Raw genomic sequence first — 25992 nt, 5'->3', positions numbered from 1 at the left:
TCAGTGCCATGAGGTGGGAACCAGGGACCTCTGTGCAGAGGCCCTCACTCTTCTCCGGGCAGACTCTGACCTCGTGTCCAAGAGAATTCGTGCCCCAGCCCCTGAAGTGCCTGGATTATCCTAGGAGGTGAAGATGCTCTTACAGCTCTGACTTCCATCTGTGAAGGAAAAGAGCCACATGCTAACCTGGCAAGCTCAGGGGAAGCCTGTGTGGCAGTTTTACAAACTCAGAGACCTAAAATAACGACAAAAGATGGTTTGAAAATTAAATATCTAACTACAAACAGGTTATAGTGGGTAGTCATATCCTAGGCCGATATTTCACCAGTCAAAGATCAACTTAGATCTTCTTTACTGAGCCCAATTTGCCTTCCTGCCTCTAAGATAACATATCTATGAGATGTCTGAGTAGCTTGTAACTTCCCTTTTTCTGGAGTCCCTGGGGCACAACCAAATGTGGTAAGCACCAGGACAGATGCCTCAAATTCCTTCATTATCATGTTAATTGCTCCTGTACTCACCTAAGTGTGAGTCCATCATTTTACTTTTTATCCAATCCCAGGGGTTTCCCACAGCTTTGCTTTCTCCCACCTCCTTACTCCATCACCAATGAATTTCATGTAACCCACCTATGTCCCTCCTTAGATTTCAGTGTATAAATAGAAATGTAACCCGCCATTCTTTGGAGCATTATCTCAATCCATTGAGGTTCTGCTTTCTGGCATATGTCGACAGTTTGGCTCAAATAAACTCACAAAATGTTTTTTACAGGTTTCATTGTTTTTTTCATTAACACATCTCTTCTATATAGAACCCTACTGCCTGAAGTGCCTTGTGAATTACATAGTTTTCTTATAAATAGCTTAAGGAGAGTGTGTTATACTTTGTTGAATATAATAAAACTAGAGGCCCGGTGCATGAAAATTCATGTACTGAAAGGGGGGGGAATCCCTCGGCCCAGCCTGCCTCTTCTCACAGTCTGCGAGCCCTTAGGGGTGGGAGGGAACCCAGTGATCAGGGGAAGGCGATGCTCCATCACACCTCTGCTGCTGCCACTCCTGGCTCCAGCCTGGCTCCTGGCTCCCAGCTCCTAAGCCACTGTTGGGGCGGCAGCCCATCCAATATCAACCTCAGCTGAGCCTCGGGCACCCTGGGTAGCTGGGCAGCCACCATCTGAGGCTTCTTTGTGTCTCAGGCCTGCCCTGAGGTGGCTGAGGGCTGAGGGTACCAGGGCATTCCAGAGGCAGGCATGTGGAGCTTTGAGGTTTATTCAGTGGGCCTATTGCCACTCCTTGCAAGGCCTTTGCTTTTGGCTTTGTTTTTTCTAACATCTGACCCTCATCCCCCGACCCCCGCTCTCTCCGGACCAAAGGCCCACCCACCATCTGTGCCAGGTTGGGCAGGAGCACTGTTTTTGCTGAGGAGCAGGTGCTGGTCTCTTCAGGAGGACATCTAATTACTGGAGCACATAAGACATAAGGCAGTTCTCCCCTCATCCTTCCACCCCAGGGCTGAGGCTGAGGCTGAGGCTGAGGCTGAGGCCACGAGGCCAAGGGGAAAGGACCCAACCCCAGCAGCCTGCAAACTCTGGGTGCCAGGCCTTTCAGCGGGCGGTTGGCTCTAAGGTAGAGAGGAAAGGACTCATCTCCGCATGCAGTGAGGGGAGTTGCCTGGCTGCCAGGTCACAGTCCCTGTGCTGGCCAGCAGGCAGGAGGAGGCAGGAAGGAACTGCTTGGCTCAAAGCCTGGCTCCTGGCCACACTGTCTGGGAAGCCAGGATGGGGCTGGAGGAGAACTGGGGCTTGAGGCAGCATCCCTCCAGCTGGGCCATTCTGGGGTGCCTGCTGGGGCAGATTTCTCCCAGAGACAGTGGTCTCCTCCATCTACTGTGCTGGGGAAAGAGAGGAGGGTCAGGGAGGCGTGAGGAGAAAGAAGGAAGCACCAAGTCCCTGGGGAGGGAGCTGGAAGTGAGGGCTGCTTCTCTTCCTCTGTCTGGTTTGAGGTTGAGGGTGGCCTGGGGGCGGGGAGAAGGAGAGGGAGGAGGGAACAGGGTCGTAGATGTGAGACCCAGCATGTCAGTGTCTGACCTGACCTAGCAGATTCTTGGTCTCCACACGGGAAAGGGAGCTAAGCAGCCTGGGGCAGGGCTGTGGGGAGAATGGAGTGCTCTGTAGATCCTTGGCTCACAGCAAGTCCTAAATACACGGTCTTTGACAGGTAAACAGCCTTAGCCTGTACTCGGCACAGAGGTGGGGGTCGGGGGTCGGCTGGGCTGTGTGTGTGTGGCTGTGACTGGCATTTCTGGAGTAATATGCTCCCGGATTCAAAAATTCCAAGGAAGGAAGAGACTAGGGAGGCGAGGCCCGTCGATGCACAAGCCGACTTTCACTGAGGTTTCTGGCTGCAGCGAGTGGAAGGACCTGCTCGGCGGGAACGTTTTTGTCCCTCCCAGGCGACGTCCGATGGGTGTGTCGGGCAGGGATTGACATTGGACGGGCTGCGCCCGGACAGCGGCTTAGGAGCCTGGAGCCAGGAGCCAGACAGGGAGCCCGGAGCTAAGCAGCGAGTGAGCATGGCCGCCCCGGGCCCACCGCCCCCCACCAGCCACGCGCCCCCTGACGTGCCCTCGGGGCTCGCGCTGTTCCTCACCACTCCCTTCGCCTTCTTCCTGCCCGAGCTGGTGAGTACGGCCCGCGGAGGGACGGCCAGGACCCGCGGGGGCTGGGGCCCTCACCTTTTGGGGGTACGAAGGGGGACCCCAGGAGCTGTTTCTCCCGATCGCTCCGCTGGCTCCAGGACACTCTCCATGGCTCCTGCGCTCCCCCGGGGCCCGCAGCGCTGGGGGTGCCCTCCTTCCCCGCGGGGGGGGGGTGTTGGGGGGAGGAGGCGCTGCTAGAATCTTGTGGATCTTCAGGAGAGTTTTGTAAACGGACTTTTATTTTTTATGGGTTCTTTTCCCGAGCCACCTTTCTAAAGTTCCAAACGGGGACTCGGCCTCGCCTCCTGAGAGGTCTGCTGGTGCCTTCTTGTCAAGTCAGCTGCCAGTGAACCCGGACTTGGGTGGACTCCCCAGAAGAGGCGGCTTATGATAATCCTGGCCTTAATCTAGGGGTGAGCCACCCTGGCAACCCATGAGAACCCGTCACCCCAATGGTGACTCTGGGGTGCCCATGGCTGAACTGGGTCCAATTGCTGCCAGACCCTGGCGTGTCCTGCACAGTGTCCGCTGAGCTGGTCCCCTCCGAGCCGCTGTCATCATGCGCTTCTGCTGATGGGGGCACTCAGTCTGGTGAACAAACCAGGACGAAGGAGCTGGTTCTCCCACTCCTGAAATGCCTGCCTGTGGGGGTGCTTCCTCAGCAGCTCTGAGCCAGGCCGCCCTGCCAGGCAGGCAGGGAAAGCCAGAAAGAGATTCCAGCTTCCAACTGGACCTGGCCAGCCCTCTCACTCTTGTCCTCGGCTTGGAAAGCTGGCCCAACTGAGTGGCCTTTTGGCAAACTGGTTAAAGGGCACCCAGAAAGGAACCGAGGCAGGGCAGGCCCAGCATTTGGGTGGTTCCAGCTGAAACCTCACCCAACAGGCAGGTTTCTGCCCCCCTCCCCTCGCCACACCCACCCTCCCAGAGGACACAGCATGGGCATCCTGCCAGGCTGGTGGCATCTTAGTGCTCTTGCAAGTTCTCTGTGCCGGGACCCGGGTGTGTCCTCACCTCAGAACAACGGCATGAATTGCCAGGACTGTGGTTGACTCAATCACATGGTTTGTGTCCACCAGGCAGGCCACAGGTGACACTGCCTTCCCAGCCCCTGACTGCGGGAGGGACACTGTGAGCACTTCTCCAGCAGTCACGCTGTGCTCAAGGAGGTGGCCAGACAGGGAGAGGCCATCTGACCTGGTCAAGTCCAGGAGTCCAGGCCTGTGGGCGGTGAATTTTTGCACCCCAAACAACAGTCTAGATTTTTGGTGTGTGTGTGTGGGGGGGAGATGAAGAAGGAAAGGCTTAGAGACCAGGAGAGACCAACAGGCAGGAGACTGGAGGGAAAGGGCTTCTAGAATCAAGAAAGCACCCACGTGAGCCCCAACTGGGTGGCTCAGTTGGTTGGAGTGCCCTCCCATAAGCCAAAAAGGGTTTCCAGTTTTGATTCCTGGTTCCTGGTAGGGCATGTGCAGGCCCGAGGGTGGGGAGGAGAGGAGCCAGTCTCTCTCTCTTTCCTCTCCCCTCCCCTTTCTTCTCTTTCTAAAATCAATAAACATATTGGGATGGGTGGATGGGGACATCTCTTGTACCCACTCCCAGGATGCCAACTCCTGCAAGTGGAATTTCTGGAGGAGTGAAGTTCGGGGTTCTGCTGGGCTTAGGTCATCAATATCTTAAGTGGCAAGATATTGTCGGTGGTTCAATGTTATTCATTTATATTTCTTTTGAAATTTCAGATTTATAGCAAAACTGCTGTTAATAGTAGAGATTCCCATATACTCTTTTCTCAGCCTCTCCTGAGGCCCAACTCATGTAGTACAACTATCAAAATTAGTAAGTAAACGGCCCTATCTGGTTTGGCTCAGTGCAGAGAACATCAGCCTGTGGAGTGGAGGGTCTCATGTTTGATTCTGGTCAAGGCCACATGCACTGGTTTCGGGCTTCATCCCCAGTAGGGGGTGTGGAAGAGGCAGCTGATCAATGATTCTCTCATTGATGATTCTATGTCTCTCCCTCTCCCTTCCTCTTTGAAATCAATAAAACATATTTTTAAAAAATTAGTAAGTTCAGCCAGGACCGGTTTGGCTCAATGGATAGAGCGTCGGCTTGGGGACTGAAGGACCCCGGGTTCGATTCCGGTCAAGGGCATGTACCTTGGTTGCGGGCATATCCCCATTGGGGGTATGCAAGAGGCAGCTGATTGATGACTCTCTCTCATTGATGTTTCTAACTCTCTCTCTCTCTCTCTCCCTTCCTCTCTATACAAAAATCAATAAAATATATTATAAAAAAATTAGTAAGTTCACATTGTAACTATGTAGCAACTGCCCTATAAACCTATTGAAATTGTGCTGATTTTCCCCTGATGGCATTTTTCTGGCCCGGGATCTAGTCTAGGATTCCACATTGCATTTAGTTGTCCTGTCTCCTTTTCTTATTTAATCTGGAGTAATTTCTCAGTCTTTGTGTTAACACTTTGAAGACTATGGATCAGTTGTTTTGTACAATATCCCTCCATTTGGCCTGTCTAATGTTTCCTCATTACCACTTTATTTTTCCTTCACAGTAATCCTTATTCACTTTAGAAAACTTAGAAAACACTGAAAGAAATATAACTCATACACATACACATATTCATATACATAGTCCTCCTTTACCCATAGTTTTGCTTTCTGTGGTTTAAGTTACCCATGATCAACCGTGACCTGAAAATATTAAATAGAAAATTCCAGTAATGAACAATTTGTAAGTTTTAAATTGTGTGCCAATCTGCAGTAGTGTAATGAAATTTCTCGCTGTCCACTGTCAGCCCAGGATGCGAATCATCCCTTTGTCCAGTGTCTCTGCACCATATACACCTCCCGCCTGTTGTGGCCACCGTGGTTATAAGATCAGTGGTTACAGTATCACAGAGTGTTCCGGTCACCCTTGTTTTACATAAGAATGGCCCCAAACCACAAGGGTAATGACGCTGGCAATTCGGATATGCCAAAGAGAAGCCATAAAGTGCTTCCTTAAAGTGAAAAGTTCAAAGTTCTAAATTTAATAACGAAAGAAAAAAAAATCATGCTGAGGTTGCTAAGTCTACGATAAGAATGAGTCTTTCATCTGTGAGGTTGTGAAGAAGGAAAAAGAATTTCATGCTAGTTGCTGAGAGAGAAAGAAACCAAGTTTATTACAGTACATTGTTATAATTGTTCTGTTTTATTACTAGTTATTGTTGGTAATCTATTGCTGCACCTAGTTACAAATTAAACTTTATCGTGTGTGTGTGTGTGTGTGTGTGTGTGTGTGTGTGTGTGTGGTTTGGTGCTGTCCTGTCTGAGGTCTCAGGCATTCACTGAGGGTCTTGGGCTGTGGCCCCGGCAGGTAAGAGAGGACCACTGTACACATGGACTTATCTAGTTGGGTTATTCTGTTTATGCTGCTTTGTGCTGGCTTTCTCCTTAAAGAAACCTTCTTAACATGCAATGTAGAATCATGTGTGCCTCACATCTGAGGAGGGAGGAGGTTACTAGGAGAGGAGGGGAGAACATTGAGGTGAGTGGCCGATTCTTGACCCCGTGGAGCAGAAGGCTTGCTGGGCTGGAGAGGGAGGTGCAGAGTCAGCAGCAGAAGCCCCTCTCTGACCCTGCTCTGCTGGCCGTGCTGTCCACGGCTGCCCACGGGGCTGACCACAGAGCACCAGGCTGGGGGTCCCAGTAGATTCTCTGTCGTAGGGCCCAAGGCATCACAGACGGTATGTTTTTCTAAGGATATGAGTCTAGAGAAAAGAGTCTAAAACTGGGAGCCCAGGCCAGCAAAAGCAGGTAGAGGAAGCGAAATTAGTGACCTTGCTTCAGATGCAGACATGGGTGGCCCAGTGCAGACATGGGTGGCATCTGCAGGCACATGTCCCTCCAGCCACTGTCTCCTAACTGCCCACTGTGAAGACTGGAGAGCAGGGCTGGTGTCCAGGGCATTCCCAGGGGAGTGAGGATAGCAGAATTATAAACAAGGGGCACGCTGAGGCCCTGACTCCGCTCCTCCACCCTGTGCCCCCTGCTGCCTAGACAGCGGCAGCTCTTGTATTTCCAGACGATGACAGACTAGGATGGCAGAGGGTCCAGGGGGGCCTTAGTGCCTCTAGCTGCTCTGCTCCCTGCAGCCTGCTCTCACAAGGTCTTTGTCTAAGTGGCCTTATTTTAGAGTCTTTAACATTAAAATTCACATTTTAAACTTTTGATTTTACAGTAATGATAGATCCGCAGGCAGCTGCAAAGTTAGTTCAGGAAGGGCTCCCACCTTCGTTACATCTGTCATCAGGCTGGTGACAATTTCAAACCAGGAACCCGGGGTGGTAAGGTGTGCCTGCATAGGTTTATGTGCCTGTATTTTCACCGGACAAAAGATCTACTTCAGTATCTGTTTTCACTAATGGAGAGAAAGCTGAAGAGGATTTTTGCTTCTATGAAAAAGGCAAAACTAGGGCCTGGTGCTCGCTTGCAGCAGCCAGTAGAGGCAGTGGCACCCCAGCAGCAGAGTGGCCCCGCCGACCAACTTCTGCCCAGGAACCACCCTCAGCATCGCAGCATCTCAGCACCGGCCCAGAGCTCTGAGCTGAGTCTGGGAGCACCTGGGCTTTATCGCCATTGATTTTGTGTCTGTTAGCAAGATGGGTCCTAAGTGAACAAAAATAAGAGAGCTCTTAAAGGTGTTCTGGTTGGCGTGAAACTGGACCTAATTAAGCATGTTTAGTATGATTGGTAGGTTATTTTGGGGGTGTGAACTAGCAAAACGTTTCCTAAGTAAATTAATGGTAATTGCTTCTTAGCTTTATGCCATTTCGGCTTCATAGGAACCTCCACTTTCAGAGAGCGGGGAGCCTGTACCTCTGGGTCATTTTCTCACATGTGTAGATTTCTGTAGCCGCCACCACAATCAAGATACAGAACTGTTTCGTCTCACAAAGACCTCCGTCCCAGTTCTCTTTTATGGTCTCCTCCACCGCATCCAACCCTATCCCCCACCCACCTCTTGAACCCTGGGAGCTACTAATTCTGACTTGATAATTTTGTTTTTTGAGAAAGTAAGATAAATAAATGGAATCACACAGCATGTGGCTTTTTGAAACTGGCTCCCTCCCCTCAGCCAGTTTCTTGAGGGCCACCCAGGTTACTGTGTATCCACAGCTCCTTCCTTCTCACTGCTTCACAGAGGTCCCTGGAGCGGACCTGCGACCCATTGGGAAATGCTCGGCTGCTGACCACTGCTAGCTCCTCTGAGTAAAGCTGCTGTGGATGTTCGGGACGGGCTTTGTGTGGCTGTCATCATCCTTTCTCTGGGATAACGCTGACTGTGACTGCTGATTGTGTATTAAGTGCATGCTTGGTTTTTATTAAGAAACTGACAAACCCTTCTCCAGAGGTGCTGTACTATTTTACATTCCCACCAGCAACAGAAAAAGGCTTTTGATATTTTAACATTCACATTTGTATGTTATTTGATTTATAGTGGAATTCAGATTTCTCATTTGAAAACCATATTAATTTCAAAATATAGTCTCTTTCGTTCAGTGAGTGAGGTGCCATTCCCCCCCATCCCCCTCTCTTCAGAGCAGACAGTGCCGGGTGGGGTGGGGTGACCCTATGATTGCCTGATTTCCTGCAAGGTTGACACATCTGCTCTTTGCTCCTTTAGGAGCTGAGGTGACTCAGATGACAGGACTGAGGGAGTATTTTATGAATAAGAGTCCAGGGAAGTCTTGTAACCTTTGACCTTTTCACTACTTAACTTACAAATTAAATTTTTGACTAATTAAAAAGAAGTGGCTAAGAAGATCTCTAGAGAGTCAGCAAGTTAGAAGGCGAGATGACTCCCTGGTGTTCATGTTGCCTCTGAGCTGCTGGCCTGGCCTGTTCAGCAGTGGAGAAGTGCCACCTCTCTCTCCTTTCTCTCTTTCTGTCTCTCTCTCTGTCCCTCTCTCCTCCCTCGTCTTCAAGTGAGGATTTAAAAAAAAGGCTTGTCAGAAGGTTCTGCTACTTAATTGCTGTGAGACCCCGGGCAGGTCACTGAACCACTCTGAGCCTCAACAATGAGGCAGAACAGTCAGGACCTCATGAGACAGCTCCGTGGTTTCCGCAAGGGTTTTCCCGGGCAGCAGAGAAGTGTCAGCTTTACTGTTTCATTGCTGCTGGTCATCGGACCTCTTCCTAGAGAGCTGGTGGCTTGTGAGCAGATTCAAAATGCGAATCCACAAGCATTTATCAAGATGCCAGGGCTGCTCTCGCCCCAGACTTTGCTCTTTGGGAAAACAGGAATAGATGGTGGTGATGAGGGGTAATATCCAAGGGTGAGGTCACCCGAGCAGGAAGTTCCCTTCAGACCACAGAACGAAGCAGCAAGGGTCATATCTGCCTTCTTACCTTTACATTCCCTTGCTTGGCACAGAGTTGGTCTCACTAAATATCTGCTCAGTGAATGCATGAGATTCACATGGAGCCACCTCCTCTTTCCCACAGCCTGACTTTCTATGTGTTGCCCGCTAGTCCCAGGCAGTCCTAGTCTGAACCAGGAAATGTCTCACTCCTCAAGCCAAGCCCTTCAGGAATGCCAGGCCCTGGAGTAAGCCCATCCTGATGAGATCCCGGAGCCATGGGCAGTTGTGGCTGAGCACCCTCCATCCCATCTGGGCTGCTCTCCACATGTTCCCGCATCCCTCCTGCAAGCCAGGGGTTATGCCTAGCCTTACCTTACCTTACCTTACCTTACCTTACCTTACCTGACTTTCCCTTACCTGTATGGAATAGACATGAACAAAACTGACTTGCCCTGGGTCCCTGATTTCCTACTGCACATCAAAGCCTCCTAGTTGATCATTATCTGTGCTCCTGAAGATGCAGCCATAACCATTTTTGTTAGCAATGGTTGAATGGTGTGACAATTAAGATAGATATCAAACTGACCCCTGGCACTACTGCATTCCCTGTCCCTTTGTCTTGTCAGCCATTAGACCTGAGTTGCAGTATAAGAAGCACTGTAACAGGTCTGACAGCGAAGAACCATCTGTGCCAGTGCTGGGTCCTCTGTCTGCTCCGACCCTACCCCCCTGCAAGCAAAAGATCCTGTAATAAATCCTGTTATTCCTTCGGAGGTGCCTGCTTTGCTCTGTGGTCTGAAGTTTCCTTCTTCTTACAGTGGCCTTTATGCCCCCCGCCCCCCTGTCAGACACAAGATATCTCCATCACCACACGGGTGCCTCCTTGCCCCCTTTACAATCACAATGACTCCCCTCCTGCCCACCCTTTATTAGCCCCCGGCTCACTAACTGTCCTCCATTTCCTGCCTTTGAAAAGGGGGAACTGTGGGACAGGGTCGCCCTAGAGGAGGAGTGCAGGGACCCTGGGGTTGGAGCCACTGCACTGCCGTTGCCGCTCGCGGGACAGTGACAGGGCCTGGGAGCCAGGAACTGTGGTTGCAGAATTCCGGCCCATGACACAGAAGGATGGCCTTGAGCTGAGAGACCCAGGGAACTAGCAGGCAACCATCCACACCCACCCCGCTGGTCTGGACTTAGAGTCCTCTCCTTCCCCTGACTGGCCAAGCCATGAGCAATGTCCCCTGAACTAGTCGCTTCCATCAGGGCAGACTAGCTGCCTGCTGCAGGTCAGCCAGCGGATTCCCTTCAGGAGCAGAGGGAGGGGCCCCGCACATTCTGACCCGCTGGACGTGGGGCCCGGGATAAGGAGCCTCACCCCCTATAAGAAGTGCCCCACCGGCTGCCAATACCCTTCCAGGAGCTTCCCCCCCGCGGCACGGGGCACAGCGGGACCCCGGGAGGCAGGAGAGCTTTCTAGAGTGTCATCCAGATTGAGAAGCAGAAGGAAGCGGCCCAGGAGGAAGGGGTGGAGGACCCTGAGCCAGGTTCCCTGGCCTTTATCCCTCTTATCTCAAACCTGTCCTCTCCTGCATCCTCCCTACCTGCCGGCCAGCCTTGCCCTTCAGCCTCCTCCTCCTGGTCTGCCCCATCCGGCCAGGCGGACTGCTGCCAGCGGCCCACACAGGCCTGACCTGTAGCAACAAACACTGTACCCGCATTACAGGGCAGCTGGAGCCCAGCTCCCGCCCTCCTGCTTCAGCTGCACCCAGAAGGGCAGGGCCTCAGTAGGCTCCCCACCCAGGGGCCAGGGACCGTGGGCGTGGGGCTCAGAATCTTCCCACCTATTTCAGAGAAGTCCACCCATCTCAGCCCTTCGCCCCAACTGGAGTCTCAGAGCTTTGTGCTTCTGCCTCTGCCCTGTTCGCAGCCCCCACCCGCCCATCGGACCCTCTCTCAGCCCAGTGATGCTGGTGGGGGAGAGGGGTGTTTATTTGAGCGTCACCATCTCTGACGGCACATTTTTATGTAGTTCTTCCTGTGTGCCAGGCCACATGGTGCCGCTGGGGTGGAGAGGAGGTGGGAGATGGGAAAGCCCCTTAGGAAATCCTGTCTGTTCTCCCAGGAAAGCTGCTTCCAGGGGGCCTGGGAGGTGGGGGCACAGGAGATGCATAGGGACAAAACCAAAGGGTGCCCATCCTCCTGGGGGAAATGCCCCTCTGTGGTTGGGCCTCGGTGGCAGGCCCAGAGGTGTCAGGTGGTGCCACCTGCATGGGAATCAGGCCCAAGAAGATGAGAGTGAGCAGCTAGCGAGTGAGTAGAGGCTAGCAACCCCCTCCTACCGCTTTTCTCCAGTTGCTCAGCAGCTCATACGAAGCACCTGCTGTGTGCCAGGCTCTGTGCCCTGCATTGAGGACACAAAGGCCACAGGGCAGGGTCCTTCATTCAGGAGCTCAGGGTCTGGGGAGGAGGCCACAAAGAGAGAATGCCCTGAGGGACGTCACTGAGGGCGGCTGGGCACTTGGTAGTTAAGGGGGCTTCCTGGAGGAGGTGGCCTTGGTCTGGGTCCTGCCCTGGAGGGTCTGCTCATAGACAAGCAGGGGAGGGAGGTGCTGAGTGGGCCGTTCCTGGGGACTGGAGTGAATGTGATGTTCTGGGCCCTCGGTGCCTGACGAAGGACAGGACACAGTCGCTGGTCACAAAGTGTCTGTGGTTTCCTGGGGGAAGGAGGAAGTGGGGGGACCTGCCTGAACCCAACGCTAAGACTCATCCGGTGACTTCCTGAAACATGTGAAGGGACACACATGTAATAAACATGGGCGCCAAAGAGGAGAGGCCAGGGTGGGGATGGATGCACTTGTGGGCTTCTTTGGGTGGTTTCAGTACTTTCTTTTCTTTTTCTTTTTTTTTTTAAACTCTCTTTTAAAGTAACTTTTTCCCCCACATTTAAAAAAATATATATTTTATTGATTTTGTACAGAGAGAAAGGGAGAGAGATAGAGAGTTAGAAACATTGATGAGAGAGAGTCATCGATCAGCTGCCTCTTGCATACCTCCTACTGGGGATATGCCCGCAACCAAGGTACATGCCCTTGACTGGAATTGAACCCTGGGACCTTTCAGTCCCCAAGCAGACGTTCTATCCATTGAGCCAAACTGGTTTCGGCAGGTTTCAGTTCTTTCTAACTTGCTAAGGTGCATAAGTAAAAAAATTAAAAAGTAGCTGAAACCGGTGTGGCTCAGTGGATAGAGCGTCAACCTGTGGACTGAAAGGTCCCAGGTTTGATTCCAGTCAAGGGCAAGTACCTTGGTTGCGGGCACATCCATTGTGGGGGGTGTGCAGGAGGCAGCTGGTTGATGTTTCTCTCTCATCGACATTTATAGCTCTCTATCCCTCTTCCTTCCTCTCTGGAAAATCAACAAAATATATTAAAAAAAAATTAAAAAGTAAAAAAAAATCCCCCCCCCCCCCCAATACTTACTTTGGGTGTTGTTGTTTTTTCAGGGACAAGAAGGAAAAGTCCTTTCGACTTTGGCAGGACAGGAATGTTTTTATTATTCCACCTTCTATTACCCTGTGAGGCAGGCTGTTTAGTCAGTCAGAAGCTGGGTTGTGGAGACCAGGTCTGAATGGGTGGGTGTGGTCCTGGGGAGGAAGCAGTGGCAGGGAGGGCAGGAGGAAGGCCGAGGAGGCCTGGCTGACTCACCTCCCCTCCTGCGCAGACATCCTGCCCCTCCCGGCTGGAGTTCACCCCAGGGTGGGCCCTGATTTCTCTGGCGGGCAGCCAGCCTGGTCCTGAGGGCTCTTGTGGGCACCAAGGTCTCCTTATATGACCTGGTCTGCCAGGAGCAGCCTGGACGGAGCTCCGGCCGGCACTGTTGTTCCCGGAGTGGAACGGATGACACGGGGCCCCACTGGGGACGAGGGCTTTAGGGCGCAATTTCCTCTGAGCTTTAAAGCCACAGAGAGAAAGTCTCACTCCATGAGTCAGGATGAGTGAGTGAGTGTTCGGAGGTGTTCTGGGTTGAATTATGGAGCATAGAACTTCCATATAAATGCTAGTTGTTTGGGAGCCTGCGTTCAGGTCCAGGCCTGCCCCGTCCCGGTGGGCAACAGGAGGAAGTCAGCTGGCCTCTCAGGACCGGTTTAGGGGGTGATGATGCCCAGAAAGAGTCCCGAGGCTGCCAGTCCCCAGACACCGGAGGAGCTGCCTGTGGGCTGTGAGCAGCACCCGCGGGATGGGCTGGAGCTGCCACAGGGAGGCCTGCAGCAGGCAGGACAGCCCGGGCGCCTGGCTCCCTGGGCTTGCTCTGGGCCTTTTCCTCCCAGCGGGAGGCTTCATGGTGGTGGTGCAGCCTGTGTCCACCCAAAGATGAGGAGGGAAAGAAGAGGCCAAACTGTCATGTCATAAAAATGAAGACAAGCTGTCAAAAAAGGAATGCAGTGGTGGTGGGTGAGACCTGAGGTGCGAAATGCGGTCAGCTATGCAGATAGACCTGCCACTGGGTATCGCCTGTGGGGCGCCTCCCTGCTTCTCAGCTCCCGGCCGCCCCACCCGAGCCCACACCCCAGCCTTGGCCAGGAGACTGGGCTCTGCAGAGCTGAGATTACACATCTCTGGGGCTCCTCCTTTGTGCTTCACACGGGGTCATGGCTCGGGCAGCATCTGTCTTCAGAAACAGGTGGTACATGAAGTTCACTCTGCTGCAGCAGCTCAGCCCTTGCCCCAGCCCCTCACCTGCCCCAGCCCCTCACCTGCCCCAGCCCCTCACCTGCCTCAGCCCCTCACCTGCCCCAGCCCCTCACCTGCCCCAGCCCCTCACCTGCCTCAGCCCCTCACCTGCCCCAGCCCCTCACCTGCCCCAGCTCCTCACCTGCCCCAGCCCCTCACCTGCCTCAGCCCTTCACCTACTCCAGACCCTCACCTGCCCCAGCCCCTCCTCTGCCCCTGCCCCTCACCTGCCCCAGTCCCTCACCTGCCTCAGCCCCTCACCTACTCCAGACCCTCACCTGCCCCAGCCCCTCAGAGATCTCTCAGCCCCCAGCTGCTCTCTCCAGGTGGGCAGATCCTCCCAAAGCAAAGGCAGTCCTCTTTTCTTTACTGTTCAAAAGTCTTTCATAGTTCTCTGTCGTCCAGCACAGTGTCTTTCTTCTTTCTTTGTAAATATTTATTGATTGATTTGAGAGAGAGAGAAGGTAAAGGAGGAAAGAAAGGAGGGAGGGAGGGAAGGAGAAGGGGAGAGAGAGAGAGAGAGAGAGAGAGAGAGAGAGAGAGAGAGAGAGAGATTTATTGTTCCACTTATTTATGCGTTCCCTGGTTGATTCTTGTACGTGCCCTGACCAAGGATTGAACCTGCAACTTTGGTGCATTGGAATGATGTGCCTGCCAACTGAGTACCCTTCCACGGCCCTTCCATGGCACTTCTCTCTTAAACATACATGTTGGTTGTTTGGGGTTAGTTAAAACCCCATCACTGAGTCAAGCAGTCCCTCTCGAAGGCCAGCCCACTGATTGATGGACTGGATCTCCTTTCAGAAGTGTGTGCTCACAAGCCCACACACATAGCTTTCTTTCCCTGCACCAGGCGTCTCCAAATACGGCCCGCGGGCCACATGCGGCCTGCAGAGGAGTCTGATCCGGCCCGCCAGGTTTTTTGGGCAGTGAGCGCAGCCGAGGTGTTACAGTAGGAATTAGTAGTTCATATAGTCCGGCCCTCCAGCTCTCTGAGGGACCGTGATCTGGCCCCCACTTTAAAAAGTTTGAGGACGCCTGCAGGGCCTACACAAACCAAAGCACACCGGGGGCTGTGCATTCTACAATTCTTCAACTTTGTTTCATTTTCACATAAAAAGAGTCTTTCATTCTTTGGAAGGCTGCTGAGTGTTCCACTGTGCAGACCTCACTGGTCCTCACTGGGTGGGCACTGAGGAAGATCCTATCTTTCGTGTAACTAGCAAGCTGCAGCAAACAATCCTGTGCATTTGTCATTTTGCTCATGTATATTATTTGCAGGGCAACTTTCCAAAAGTGAAATTACTGGGTGGAACAGTATGTGCACTGATATTGTCACAATGGTAAAGCAGATGCTGGCACCATTAATTAACCTGGAGATGGCAGTGGACCTCAACCTGGGCTCTATGTGGGCTGCAGAATCTGGGAGTCCCCATATTTGTAGACAAAAATTGTGCATATGCATAGTTACATTTTCCTAGGCAACCAAAGCTTTCATCAAGTCTGTGGAAGGGTGTGTCTTACTCATCCCACTGATTGGTCTCCAAGCTCCTCCAGTGTGAGCTTCCCATCCACCAGGAAGACCAACCTCGCACATTCCCTGCCTGAGTCTTTCTCAGGGAACACCCCTCCCATCTTCTCTGCCATTCCAAATGACTACGGCTAGCAGGGCCAACCATGCTCACCCAGCACTCACCACTTGCACGAGAACCACATGAGAAGGGTCTGTGCGCTCCCCACCACCCCCATTAGATGGACATGGACATGGAGGCACAGGTGAGTTAAGTAGCCTGCACAACAGTCAGCACTGGGATTGGAACCCAGGAGGAACAATGCCGGCCTGCTCTGGAGTGACTATGAGTGGGAGTCAAGAGCTGGGGTCCTGGGGCCCTCGTCCTGGCTGCATCATTGGGGCACCCTCTCTCACCCATTCAATCAGGGTCTCTGGGCAGGACTCAGATCTGGGGGCTTTCTCAAAGTCCCCGATGATCCCAGGACTTTAGAAAGGGAAGCAAGACTCAGCGCAGATCTGCAGTCAGCTGTTTGTCCCCAGACTCCGAGTAGGGGCTGTTAGGCCAGTGCTGATATGTGTGAGGGCTCTTCCACCAGCGACCTAAATGCGAGGGATCTGCTTTAGGCTCTAGACAGAGGGAAACAAGGGACCAGACTTATTTTAAGCTCCATCCTCCCTGAAGAGATTCCATCAAGTGTCAGCTCAGCCTTTGGAAAAGGCATGGATGAGCATTCTGTGTATGTTCACAGGGAACAGACTCCACCTAAATATACGTGATCACCACACCCAGTGATAATGCAGCATTCTCCCACAGGTGCCCCAGCCCCAAACATCTAAGTGTGTCTCCTGCTCTTGGGAAATACAAAATGAGGATTAAAATGAGAGAGCGTTTGAGGCTGCCAAGAAAATCTGGAAAACTAAATATGAGATTTTTAAAAAGCTGGGAAGACAAACACTTGACATTACCTTACCGGTAGAGAACCAACGCAGCCTGTTTGACACGGAAACGAGACACCACTTCCCTGGGCTTCACTCCCTGGGGCTTGTCCTTGGCCTGGGTCCCTTCTACTGCTCAGAAGGTGGAGGGTGTGGAAATCAAAGTAAATAGCATTCCTGAGCAACTCATTAATTGTGCAACCCTGAAGCCCTTTCTGAAAATTCCCAGGCAATCCGAGTAGATGCCCAAATGCTCAGAGGCCAGGTGTGAAATCTGATCGTGTGCAGCGCCAGCAGTGTCCTGCCTTGAGTCCTGTGTGACCTCAGGCCTCAGTCCCCCCCAGCACCCTCCACCTCACAGACTGTGCTGAGAATTAAGGGCAGACCTGTAAGAGATGTGTGCGTGGCAGTGTTGGGTCAGGGCACTTCTGCCGGCAGGAGGAGACAGGTACTGACAGGCATGGTGGGGCTGAGGCACCCTATCCCGCCTCAGCCTGGCACAGGTGAGCTGGCAGTAAGTGGCGGAAGATATCAAGTGGCAGCTCTCGGGTCTTAGAAAGTTTCTAAGGGCATACAGACCTAGTGAGGCCGTCTGAGTGGATGCATGTCACAAACTGTAAAGCCTGGTGAATGTGAAGTGGTGGTGGCACTACACGATTCATTCAGCACACAATGTTCTCTGACCCCCTCCCACCTACTTTGTTCCAGAACCTGTGCTGGGCACACGGAGTTCAACAGTGAATGCCACAAACCATTCTCTGCCCTCAGATCTAACGTGAGTCTAAAATATTGCAGGCTCCAGTGTAGTCACTAAATCCTGTCATCCCCACAAAGAGGCAGCGCTGTTTGGGTGTCGGCATGTGAGACATTCATATGCACTTCCCATGGTGTGGGGGCAGGACATTTGCCAGGTGCCTTAAAGTGGAGCCCTGCACCTCCCTGCAGCATCGGCAGCGCCTGTCACTGAGTTAACAGGCAAGGATCAAACTCAGGGCCCTTCACACATCCCTCCACCCATCTTCCTCAGGACCAGGCAGCCCTGACTCCAGGTGTGTGCTGGAACGTAAGAAAAGCAGTGCGCAGAGTATTGCGCTCAAGCAACGTATCTAGCAGGTGCTTACTCAGGAATACAACTCTCAGCCATCATGCCACAGAGGGGGTTCAAGCAGCTGAACAAGTGCTGGGAGAGCATCAAGACTCTAACCAAAAATGTATGGCCCATGAAAGGAGAGAGAAAATGAAATGGAGCATCGGCCCGCTTCTGAGTCCCGAGGCCCTGGGAAGGAGAGGCTCGCCAACACGCTGCCTGGGCAGCTTGCTTCCTGCAGAGCCTCCGGAAGAAGAGCCCAAATACCAGAGAGATGCTACAGCCCAAGATTTTCTGTCTAAAATAGGGAATTGTGCAATGAGAAAGTTCATACATTTTCCAGTATGTGAGGGGACCTCTCAACCTGAACCCTCATGTTCAGCTGTCAGACTAACGGCCAATAAAAACAACAGGAGCGAAACTTCTTAGAAAGATGCTTTTAAAAAGAGCATGAGGGCCCTGATGGGGTTGTCCCCATATGTCAAGAATACACAAAGGTTGAGGGTTTGATCCCTGTTCAGGATACGTACAAGAATTAACCAATGAATGCATAAGTAAGTCTAACAACAAATCTCTCTCTCTCTCTCTCTCTCTCTCTCTCTCTCTCTCTAATCAATTAATCAATCAAAATAAAAAGATGCATGGTGAAGAGCACCATTAACCAATGTCCATATTACAAGTGCAGCCAATATAAATGAATGAGGTGCATGTGACCGAAATCCAGCAGATAGAGTTAGAGTGTGAGATGGCTGAGGATGAACACAGGATAAAAATGGAAATTATCAATAAAAGGATGTAGTGAGAAAGAAAACCACAAAGTTTTACCAAGGAATGGCCTGCTTCTTCGATTAACTGCCTCTTTCCCAATCCACTCTAAGACTGTGTTGGCAAAGAAATCTGGAACATGAACTTGTGGTCAGTAACTTGTAACAGAGCTGCAACTAGGAAAATTAGAATGGTAGTAGCCAGTTAATTAAGAATGCATTCAGGGCCCTGGCCAGATTAGTTGACTGAAGCATCCGTCATCTGGTGCACTGAAAGGCTGCAGGTTCAATTCCTGATCACATACCTAAGTTGCAGGTTTAATCTCCAGTCAGGTGCATATGGGAGACAACCAATTGATATTTCTCTCTCACATCAATGCTTCTCTCTCCCTTCATTTCTCTAAAAAATCAATAAAAAAAACACACATATGAGGAATAAAAAGAAAAAAGAATACATTCAGGTGTATTCAGGTACCCTCTGTACCCCTTAACTGGCAAAGAAGTTGTTATAGTTTTCTGAAAATTATCACTCTGAGTACTATAATTCTAAATGTAAAGTCTCCTAATTAGAATTTATACAACAACTAGAAAGAGAGGAAGGAAAGATAAAAGGGAAGAAGGAAGGAAGAACTAATAGTTGTATCTTAGAGAGAAAGAAAATATTCCTAAAGGACTATCTGAAATGTGAGAATAGGTGGTGAAGGAGTTCTTAAACTTGACCCAAATTGCACAGTGTATAATAGGAAAAAAATAACATATTCAATACATTAAAATTAAAAACTGAATTCATCAAAAGATATGATAACGTGTGAGATGTGCTGGCAAGATAAATTTGTGATATTTATAATAGTCAGTGAGATACACACTACTAGAAAGAATTCCTGTGAATCAATAAGAAAAGACAAAGTTATAAGAAATTTGGAAAAAATAAAAAATTTACAGAAAAGTAAATATATGAAAATAAGTTCAATCTCAGTAATCATAAAAAGTAAAACCTAGTGAGATACATAGAAAATTCTAAGGAATATATCAAACCATCACCAAAAAAGGAGAATTCAGAAACCCTCCTTGAACTAATAAGTGAGTTCAGCAAGTTACAGGATACACTACCAACACACAAAATCAATCCTATTTCTAGCCACTAGCAATGAACAATTGGGAATTTTTTTAAGCAATAAAATTTACAGTAGCTCTCCCAAAATCAAATATTAAGGCATAATTATAAGAAAATGTGCACAGCATCTATAACACCACAATCTACAAAACATTGATTAAAAAAAAATTCAAAGAGCATTTTACTATTGGAAAGATGTGCCATGTTCATGGATTGAAAGATTCAACATAGAAAAGATGTCATTCTCTTCAAATGAATCTCTAGATTTAACACAATCAAAATCTCAGCAAATAGATATTCAGATATTAACATGCTGATTCTAAATTTTAGGTGGAAAGGCAATGGAAATAGGAAAGGGGTGAGCTATCTCCTGAAATGGGCAGAAATGTGAGTCACCTGTACTGTCAACTCTTGATTACAGGGACCCTATGGAAAGTTTAAAATTCTATAGTATGATTTCTCCAAACTACAAACCCAGGAGACATCCTTGGCTCCCTCCACCACCAATAACCCAAAATTTCCAGTGGCCATAATCCAACATGTTTTTCTTTTTCAAAACTATTTTATTACTTTGTAAAAAATAAATTTCTTTGTGCTCACTGTGCAGTGTGAGCAATGGAACATTATCATTATCTTTGGAGACCTCTATACAACCATTCTCAGCCCCATAGCCCTTTCTTCCTCAGGAAAGTCATTCTTAGGAGGTGCTTGGGAGGGGCTGAAGTAATTGAGGAGTAGCAATGAGTCAGATTTTATACCCATTGGATTTGAGGATTTTGAGAAATAGGATCAGGATTGGGGTGAGGCAAGTGAGATATCTGGGTGAAAAATTTCATGACAAACTCACTTTCAGTACCATACAAATGCAGGTTTGGTCCCTGAAGAGAGCAGAGACATTCATAGGCAAGTGTATGGACATGTGGGATTGAAGGCCACAGAGAGAAATGGGCTGGCAGTGGGTTCCTGGGATCCAGCCTATAAGGTCCTTCTAAGCACAGATTTAATGAGTGAAGAGAAGGAGAATGAGGAGGCTCATAAGAATACCCTAAGGAGGCCCCATGAAGAAGATTTACTCAGAGAGTCAGATACAAACCAACAATAAAAAAACTTGGACACCTTGAACAGGTAGCTCAGTTGAATAGAGCATTGTCCAATACATCAAGAACGAAGGTTTGCCAAAACCGGTTTGGCTCAGTGGATAGAGTGTCGGCCTGTGGACTGAAAGGTCCCGGGTTCGATTCTGGTCAAGGGCATGTACCTTGGTTGTGGGCATATCCCCAGTAGGGGGTGTGCAAGAAGCAGCTGATGGATGATTCTTTTTTATCAATGTTTCTAGCTCTCTATCCTTTTCCCTTCCTCTCTGTAAAAACTCAATTAAATAAAAAAAAAGAATGAAGGTTTGATCCCTGGTGAGAGCACCTATAAGAGGCATAAATAAGTGGAACACCAAATCAATCTTTCTCTCTTTTTCTCTAATCAATTTTTAAAAAGCTACTTGGAACTTATGTCTATCCTCTCCTCCAGGCCTCTAACTGGATATGCATCTGGTAGACATATACAATAGTTCCTCTCCTGGGCTTACCAACCAGTGCAAGCCCAGCCCCAAAGCAAACAAAAACAGAGCCCAGAGAAGTCAGGAAAAAGGTTTGGTTTCTCCACCAAGGGAGATAATAAATGACTAGACACAGTTGAGAGGTGATTAAACTGGAACCGTATTGCCTAGCAGGGCATCAGATACTCTAACTTGACAGGTGGGGCGGGGGGAGTGCACCAAGCCAAGTTCCCACAGGGCCAAGCATGCACTGTCAGTGGGTGAAAGGAGCCAGGAGAAGGGGAAAACTATTCCACAGTGAAAGTGAGCAACAGCATGTGCTACACAATGGCACGGAGTTACAGGGGAGAGGGATGTGGTCCACTGAGGACTCTGGGTTATTTTTAAAAAGATAGTCATAACTCATTTCAGCCTACTCTTGCCTGGGAAATGTGTTCACTGTAGCCAGAACTAGAGATTTCTCAAGAAATGTCTGAAATTTGGATTTCTCATGTGAAATGTCTTATTTTAAATTTTGGCCACTTACTCAGACACACTTAAAAAACTGTATATGCCAACACTGTTTGGACCAAGTAGATACACCCACGGGCCAAATTTGGCCAAGTCCTTCTGTGGGCAGCCTCTGTGTTAACCCCTTGGATTTTCTAATAAAATTCACTGTGAGGGCGCCAGCCTTCCTCCCCATTTCCTCAATTCCCACCTAAATTCACCTGAAGAGTTTTAACCAGAGGCAGAGGAGCAGAGAGACCCCACAAAGGAAGATGACCCCATACACACAAATGACCTCTCCTTCCCTGGTTTTTCTCTTACAGGTGTTTGGGTTCTGGGTCTGGGTCCTGGTGTCTGCCACCCACGTGGCAAACCCCCTGCTGCAAGGATGGGTGCTGTATGTCTCGCTGACCTCATTCCTCATCTCCCTCATGTTCCTGTTGTCTTACTTGATTGGATTTTACAAGAGATATGAGTCCTGGAGAGTCCTGGTAAGAACCAGTGCGGGACTAGGCCCTCAGACGCCCCCAGACTGGTGTCCTGGATGTTGTGGGGATAGAGGGCCTTCTGGGTGCGGAGGGAGATCCAGAGATCTTTCCTGGGCTGGGCCCTTATGACCAAGACTTTACGTGAATGTGTTTGCTCTGAAACTGGAATGAGAGCGCTGTCCTGCCAGAGTCAGTCTCATTGCATTCCCTGCTGTGCCTTCCTTGTGAGGAGCGTACACATTCTGTATGCAGTTGATCCTTGAACAGCATGGGGTTAGGGACCTACTTCCTAAAAATCTACTTATAACTTCTGACTCCCCCCAAATGTCGTTACTAAAAGCCTATTGTTGACTAAAGGCCTTACCAATAACACAAGAAGTTGATTAATACATATGTCATATGCTAATGTATTATATACTGTATTCTTACAATAAAGAAAGCTAGAAAAAAGAAAATGTTATTAAGAAAATCATAAGGAAGAGAAGATACATTTACAGTATTTATTGAAAAAAATCCACATTTAAATGGACCAGCATCGTGTTGGTCAAGGGTTGACTGTACTCCTGTGTCAAGCACATCCTGACACATTTCCCTCTAAATCTCATTTGGGAAAAATCAGCAGAGCAATATCCAAGGAAATGCCAGCAGGAAATAGTCACCCCAATCTTGAGGTCTTGTCACAATCACTGGTTTCATTCTTCTGATTCCCCACAAATTTTGTGTAATATTTGTATATATGTTAATCACACTGAACTAATAATGTTGGATGTCAAAACTTTCATTTAATATTACATCATTGTTTCATGTTTCCACATCATCTTGATAACTTACCTCATCACTGACCAGATTAAATGAGATAAATGAGAAAAGAGCATGGCCTAGAACTTGGCACAGAATAAGCTCTCAATTAGTATTTATATTATTACTGCTGTTTATTAATCCACTATTGCTCACTACATCGATATTTCATTAGAAACACTGCAAACAAACCCCCCAAAACAAAGCAGGAGTCAGGGAGCAGGCCTGCCTCTCTCTCACGCCTCCCAGCTGTGTTGTGAGAGGAAAGCGCTCCCTGGCTAAGTGCCCGGGTGATGTGGCCTCCCTCTTCCCTTCCAGGACAGCCTGTACCACGGGACCACTGGCATCCTGTACATGAGCGCGGCTGTCCTGCAGGCCCACGCCACCATCGTCTCTGAGGACAAGGACCTGGGCAACTACATGACAAACACTGCGGCCACGGTGGGTGCTGGGCCTGACACCATGGGGAGGGGTCCCCGGGCTTGGCTCTTTGGCTCTGCCTCCGGCAGGACAGCCCACCTGAGCCCTCGGGCTGATGGAGCACTGGGGACAGGAGAAGGAATGTGTGTGTGTGTGTGTGTGTGTGTGTGTGTGTACGCACGGTGTGTGTGTGTGTGTGTGTGTGTGTGTGTGTGTGTACGCACGCATGTGTGCCCAAGCTCGCAGTGCTCTGGGCCCAAGTTCAGGTGTCACCTCTTGCCTTCTGTTTTTCCACCTCAGCCCTCTTACATTCCCTTCACTGCCATCCAAATATTTTTTTTCCCCAAAGCACAATTGGAGCAGCCATCTCCTATTGCAGGTCCTTCAGGGCTCTCATTACTATGGAGTTGGAGCCCAGGGCCCTCAGCACGGCTGCACTGTCCAGGCGCCCTTTTATGTCAGTGATGGGACCCAAATCAAGGTAGTCCAGCCAGACTGTGGGACAAGCGGGACCTCAGACCTTAGGCCCCAGGGACCAGACTTCAGGCCCCTGTGCCTCCCCTCCTGGTCTCTGCACTGTGCCTCCTTCCTCCTGTGTGGGAATGGCGCCCTCACGTGGCAGTAAGCTCACAGCTAACAGATTCCTCTTCTGACAGACTTCGCCTTTATCACCTCACCTGGGAAACTTCCAGGGCAGGACTCCGGCGCTCAGCTGGGTCTGTCACGCTGTCACCATGGCATCACTGTGGCCACAAGGTGGACTCCATGTCCCTGGGGGCTCCCACAGAGATCAGGTGGCCAAGGGGTGCAGCAAGGGGGGCTGCCCAGAAAAAGAATGGGGTGCCAGACAAGCACCATGACCCACTAGGGTGGCCACAGGTATTCAGCTGTCTTTCCAGCCTGTCTTTTTCCTTCTCATTGAACCTTTTCCCCTCCTTCAACTGCCACCCACCCCACCTTCGGCCCCGGCCCTTCACAGCCTGGCCGTGCACACTGCCACCAGCTCTCAGCTGCTACGCCACACAGGCCTCCTGGCTGCCTCTGAACACAACACATCTCTGCCTCCAGGCCTTGGCAAGGACCCCCCCATCACATGAGGATGGGAGTTTTTGAATGTTCACTGGTATAGCCACTGTTGTTTTTGAAGTATAACAGGTGCCCAAAGTATATTTGTTGAATGAATTAATGAATGAATGAGAACAGGGTGTGAATGGACAGCAGGGCAAAGGCTGGAGCAGTCAGCCAGGCCTGGAAAGTGTGCTAAGAGCAAGGACTCTACCCTGAGAAGTGGGGAGTCATCACACGGTTTTCGTCTCATGCTGGTGACAAAGGTGAGGCTTCCCTCTAGAGCACAGCGGAGAGCAGATTGGGCAGAGAAGGACAAGTGAGGCAGAGAGAAGCCCTGGTGAGGGGTGATAATGTGAGACAAGGGAGAAGTGGGCTGGGGGGCAGTGCAGACAGATGACTTGGGACTTGGTTGGGAAGGGGAGGAGGAGTCAGAGTGGCCACAGTTTTTTGGCTTGTGGAGCTGGGCAGGAGGATGTCCTGGCGCTCACAGCTCGTCCATCTGAACTATGGAGAGTTGAAGGGGCTCTGAAACTGCCATGAGGAGTGACCCGCAGGCTCTTGGGAGGGCGTCTGGGCTGGCGAGGGAAACTGAGAGTCATCAGAGCACAAATGGTGACAGAGGATGGGAGAGGGAGACACTGTGACTGGAAGACAGCAGGAGAGAAAGGGCCCAGGGCAGGGAGGGCGATGAGCTGCTTTATGGCAGGAAGGGACGCATAAGTCTGCAAATGAGGCTAGAGCGGGGCGCAGGGAGTGTGGCCTCAGGATACCTGCGGTGGACAGTTCCAGGGGCACGAAGCAGCCGGCCAGTGGTTGCTGTCCTCCGGCGGACAGCGGGCACAGCAGGGTCAGGGCATGTGGCCAGCTGGGCCTCAGGGCCTCCGGGCCCCTTGGAGGGATGGGCAGCAGCTGCACTGTCTAACAGTCACTCTCACCCCCTTCCAGTTCTTCGCCTTCATCACCACCCTGCTCTACGTGCTCCACGCCTTCAGCATCTATTACCACTGAGGGCAGGGGTCCCCCCGGCGCGAAATGCTCTCCTAAAGCGTGGACCACTGGCTCCCGAAGGTCGCTTCAGCATTCGCCATCTGGATGACACACAGACCAACAAAATGTCAGCGGGACTAACAGACCGTTTTTTTGGACAGAGGGATGAAATCCCACTCCGCATAGCCTCCTGGACTTGGTAATCCATCATGATGACTGTGAGAGGCTGCATTGCCTTTGTCTGGAAAGTAACTGGCTCCAGAAAACTCATTTCCAAAGTCCTCAGCGTTGAGAATCCCGATCCACTAGCGTCACATCTGCCTGGGGACCCCTGTCTCAGCAATTAGGGTCCCCAGGCAGGTGTATGGGAATGTGCAGTCTTAGTTTCTTAAAGCCTACATGGTGCTATCAACGCCTCCACATCACACCTCTGCTTAGATGCAGGTCCTCTCCCGCCCTGTGCTTCTCGGCAGCAAAGACCAGCAGCACTGCCACCCCATTAGACCCCCCCTCCCTTTCCTTGCCAGCCTTGGGACCCAATTTAGAGGCTAGATTTGCAGGAAAAGAAGTGAATTATTCTACAAAATTGTTATGTAGTAAGAGCTGGGTGTGGGGATGGGCTGCAGGACCCCGCCCGACAAGGACCAGAAGCCACCTTGCCCCCCAGAAGACCTTCAGGGAAGGAAGCAGGATGTTACGCACAAGGATTCTCCTCTGGGCGCCTCTCACACTGCGGGACGGGTAAGGAGGCCGGAAAGGGCCCCCGTCCAGGGACGTGCTCTTTCGTGGGTGCCCACTCCCCTCCAGGCCCCGCTGTGGTGCTAGCGAAGAGCAGCCTGGGCCACTGCGCTGCCTCCCACAGTGCGGGGCTCCCATGGCTGGACACATGGCGTTCGACTTTTGGACCATTCTCAGTGAGAGGGCTGGCGTTGTGCATACAGAAACACAAGGAGAGGCACTTGGTTTCAGAGTAAACGTCTTCCCTGAGAAA

General features: G+C 50.7%; 1 protein-coding gene and 1 pseudogene across 2 annotated transcripts; both read left to right on the top strand.

Annotated features, from left to right (window-relative positions):
- Positions 1-2342: 2342 nt before the first annotated feature.
- On the top strand, positions 2343-25992 carry MALL (mal, T cell differentiation protein like). Of its 2 annotated transcripts, XM_036436096.2 has the most exons (4): positions 2374-2679; positions 21564-21731; positions 22845-22967; positions 24960-25992. In XM_036436096.2, the coding sequence occupies exons 1-4, from the start codon at positions 2572-2574 to the stop codon at positions 25020-25022; spliced, it is 462 nt and encodes a 153-aa protein (XP_036291989.1). In that variant the 5' UTR covers positions 2374-2571; the 3' UTR covers positions 25023-25992. The 2 variants fall into 2 exon arrangements, with proteins under 2 accessions (XP_036291990.1, XP_036291989.1); XM_036436097.2 differs by lacking the exon at positions 22845-22967 and having other exon boundaries at positions 2343-2679.
- LOC118717731 lies at positions 15544-18198 on the top strand (annotated as a pseudogene).

This window comes from Pipistrellus kuhlii, unplaced genomic scaffold (assembly GCF_014108245.1).
Source record: "Pipistrellus kuhlii isolate mPipKuh1 unplaced genomic scaffold, mPipKuh1.p scaffold_m20_p_13, whole genome shotgun sequence".
In the NCBI taxonomy this organism is placed as follows: Eukaryota; Metazoa; Chordata; class Mammalia; order Chiroptera; family Vespertilionidae; genus Pipistrellus; species Pipistrellus kuhlii.
The sequence above is the reverse complement of the archived record's forward strand: the minus strand, read 5'-3'. Positions and strand labels throughout refer to the sequence as shown.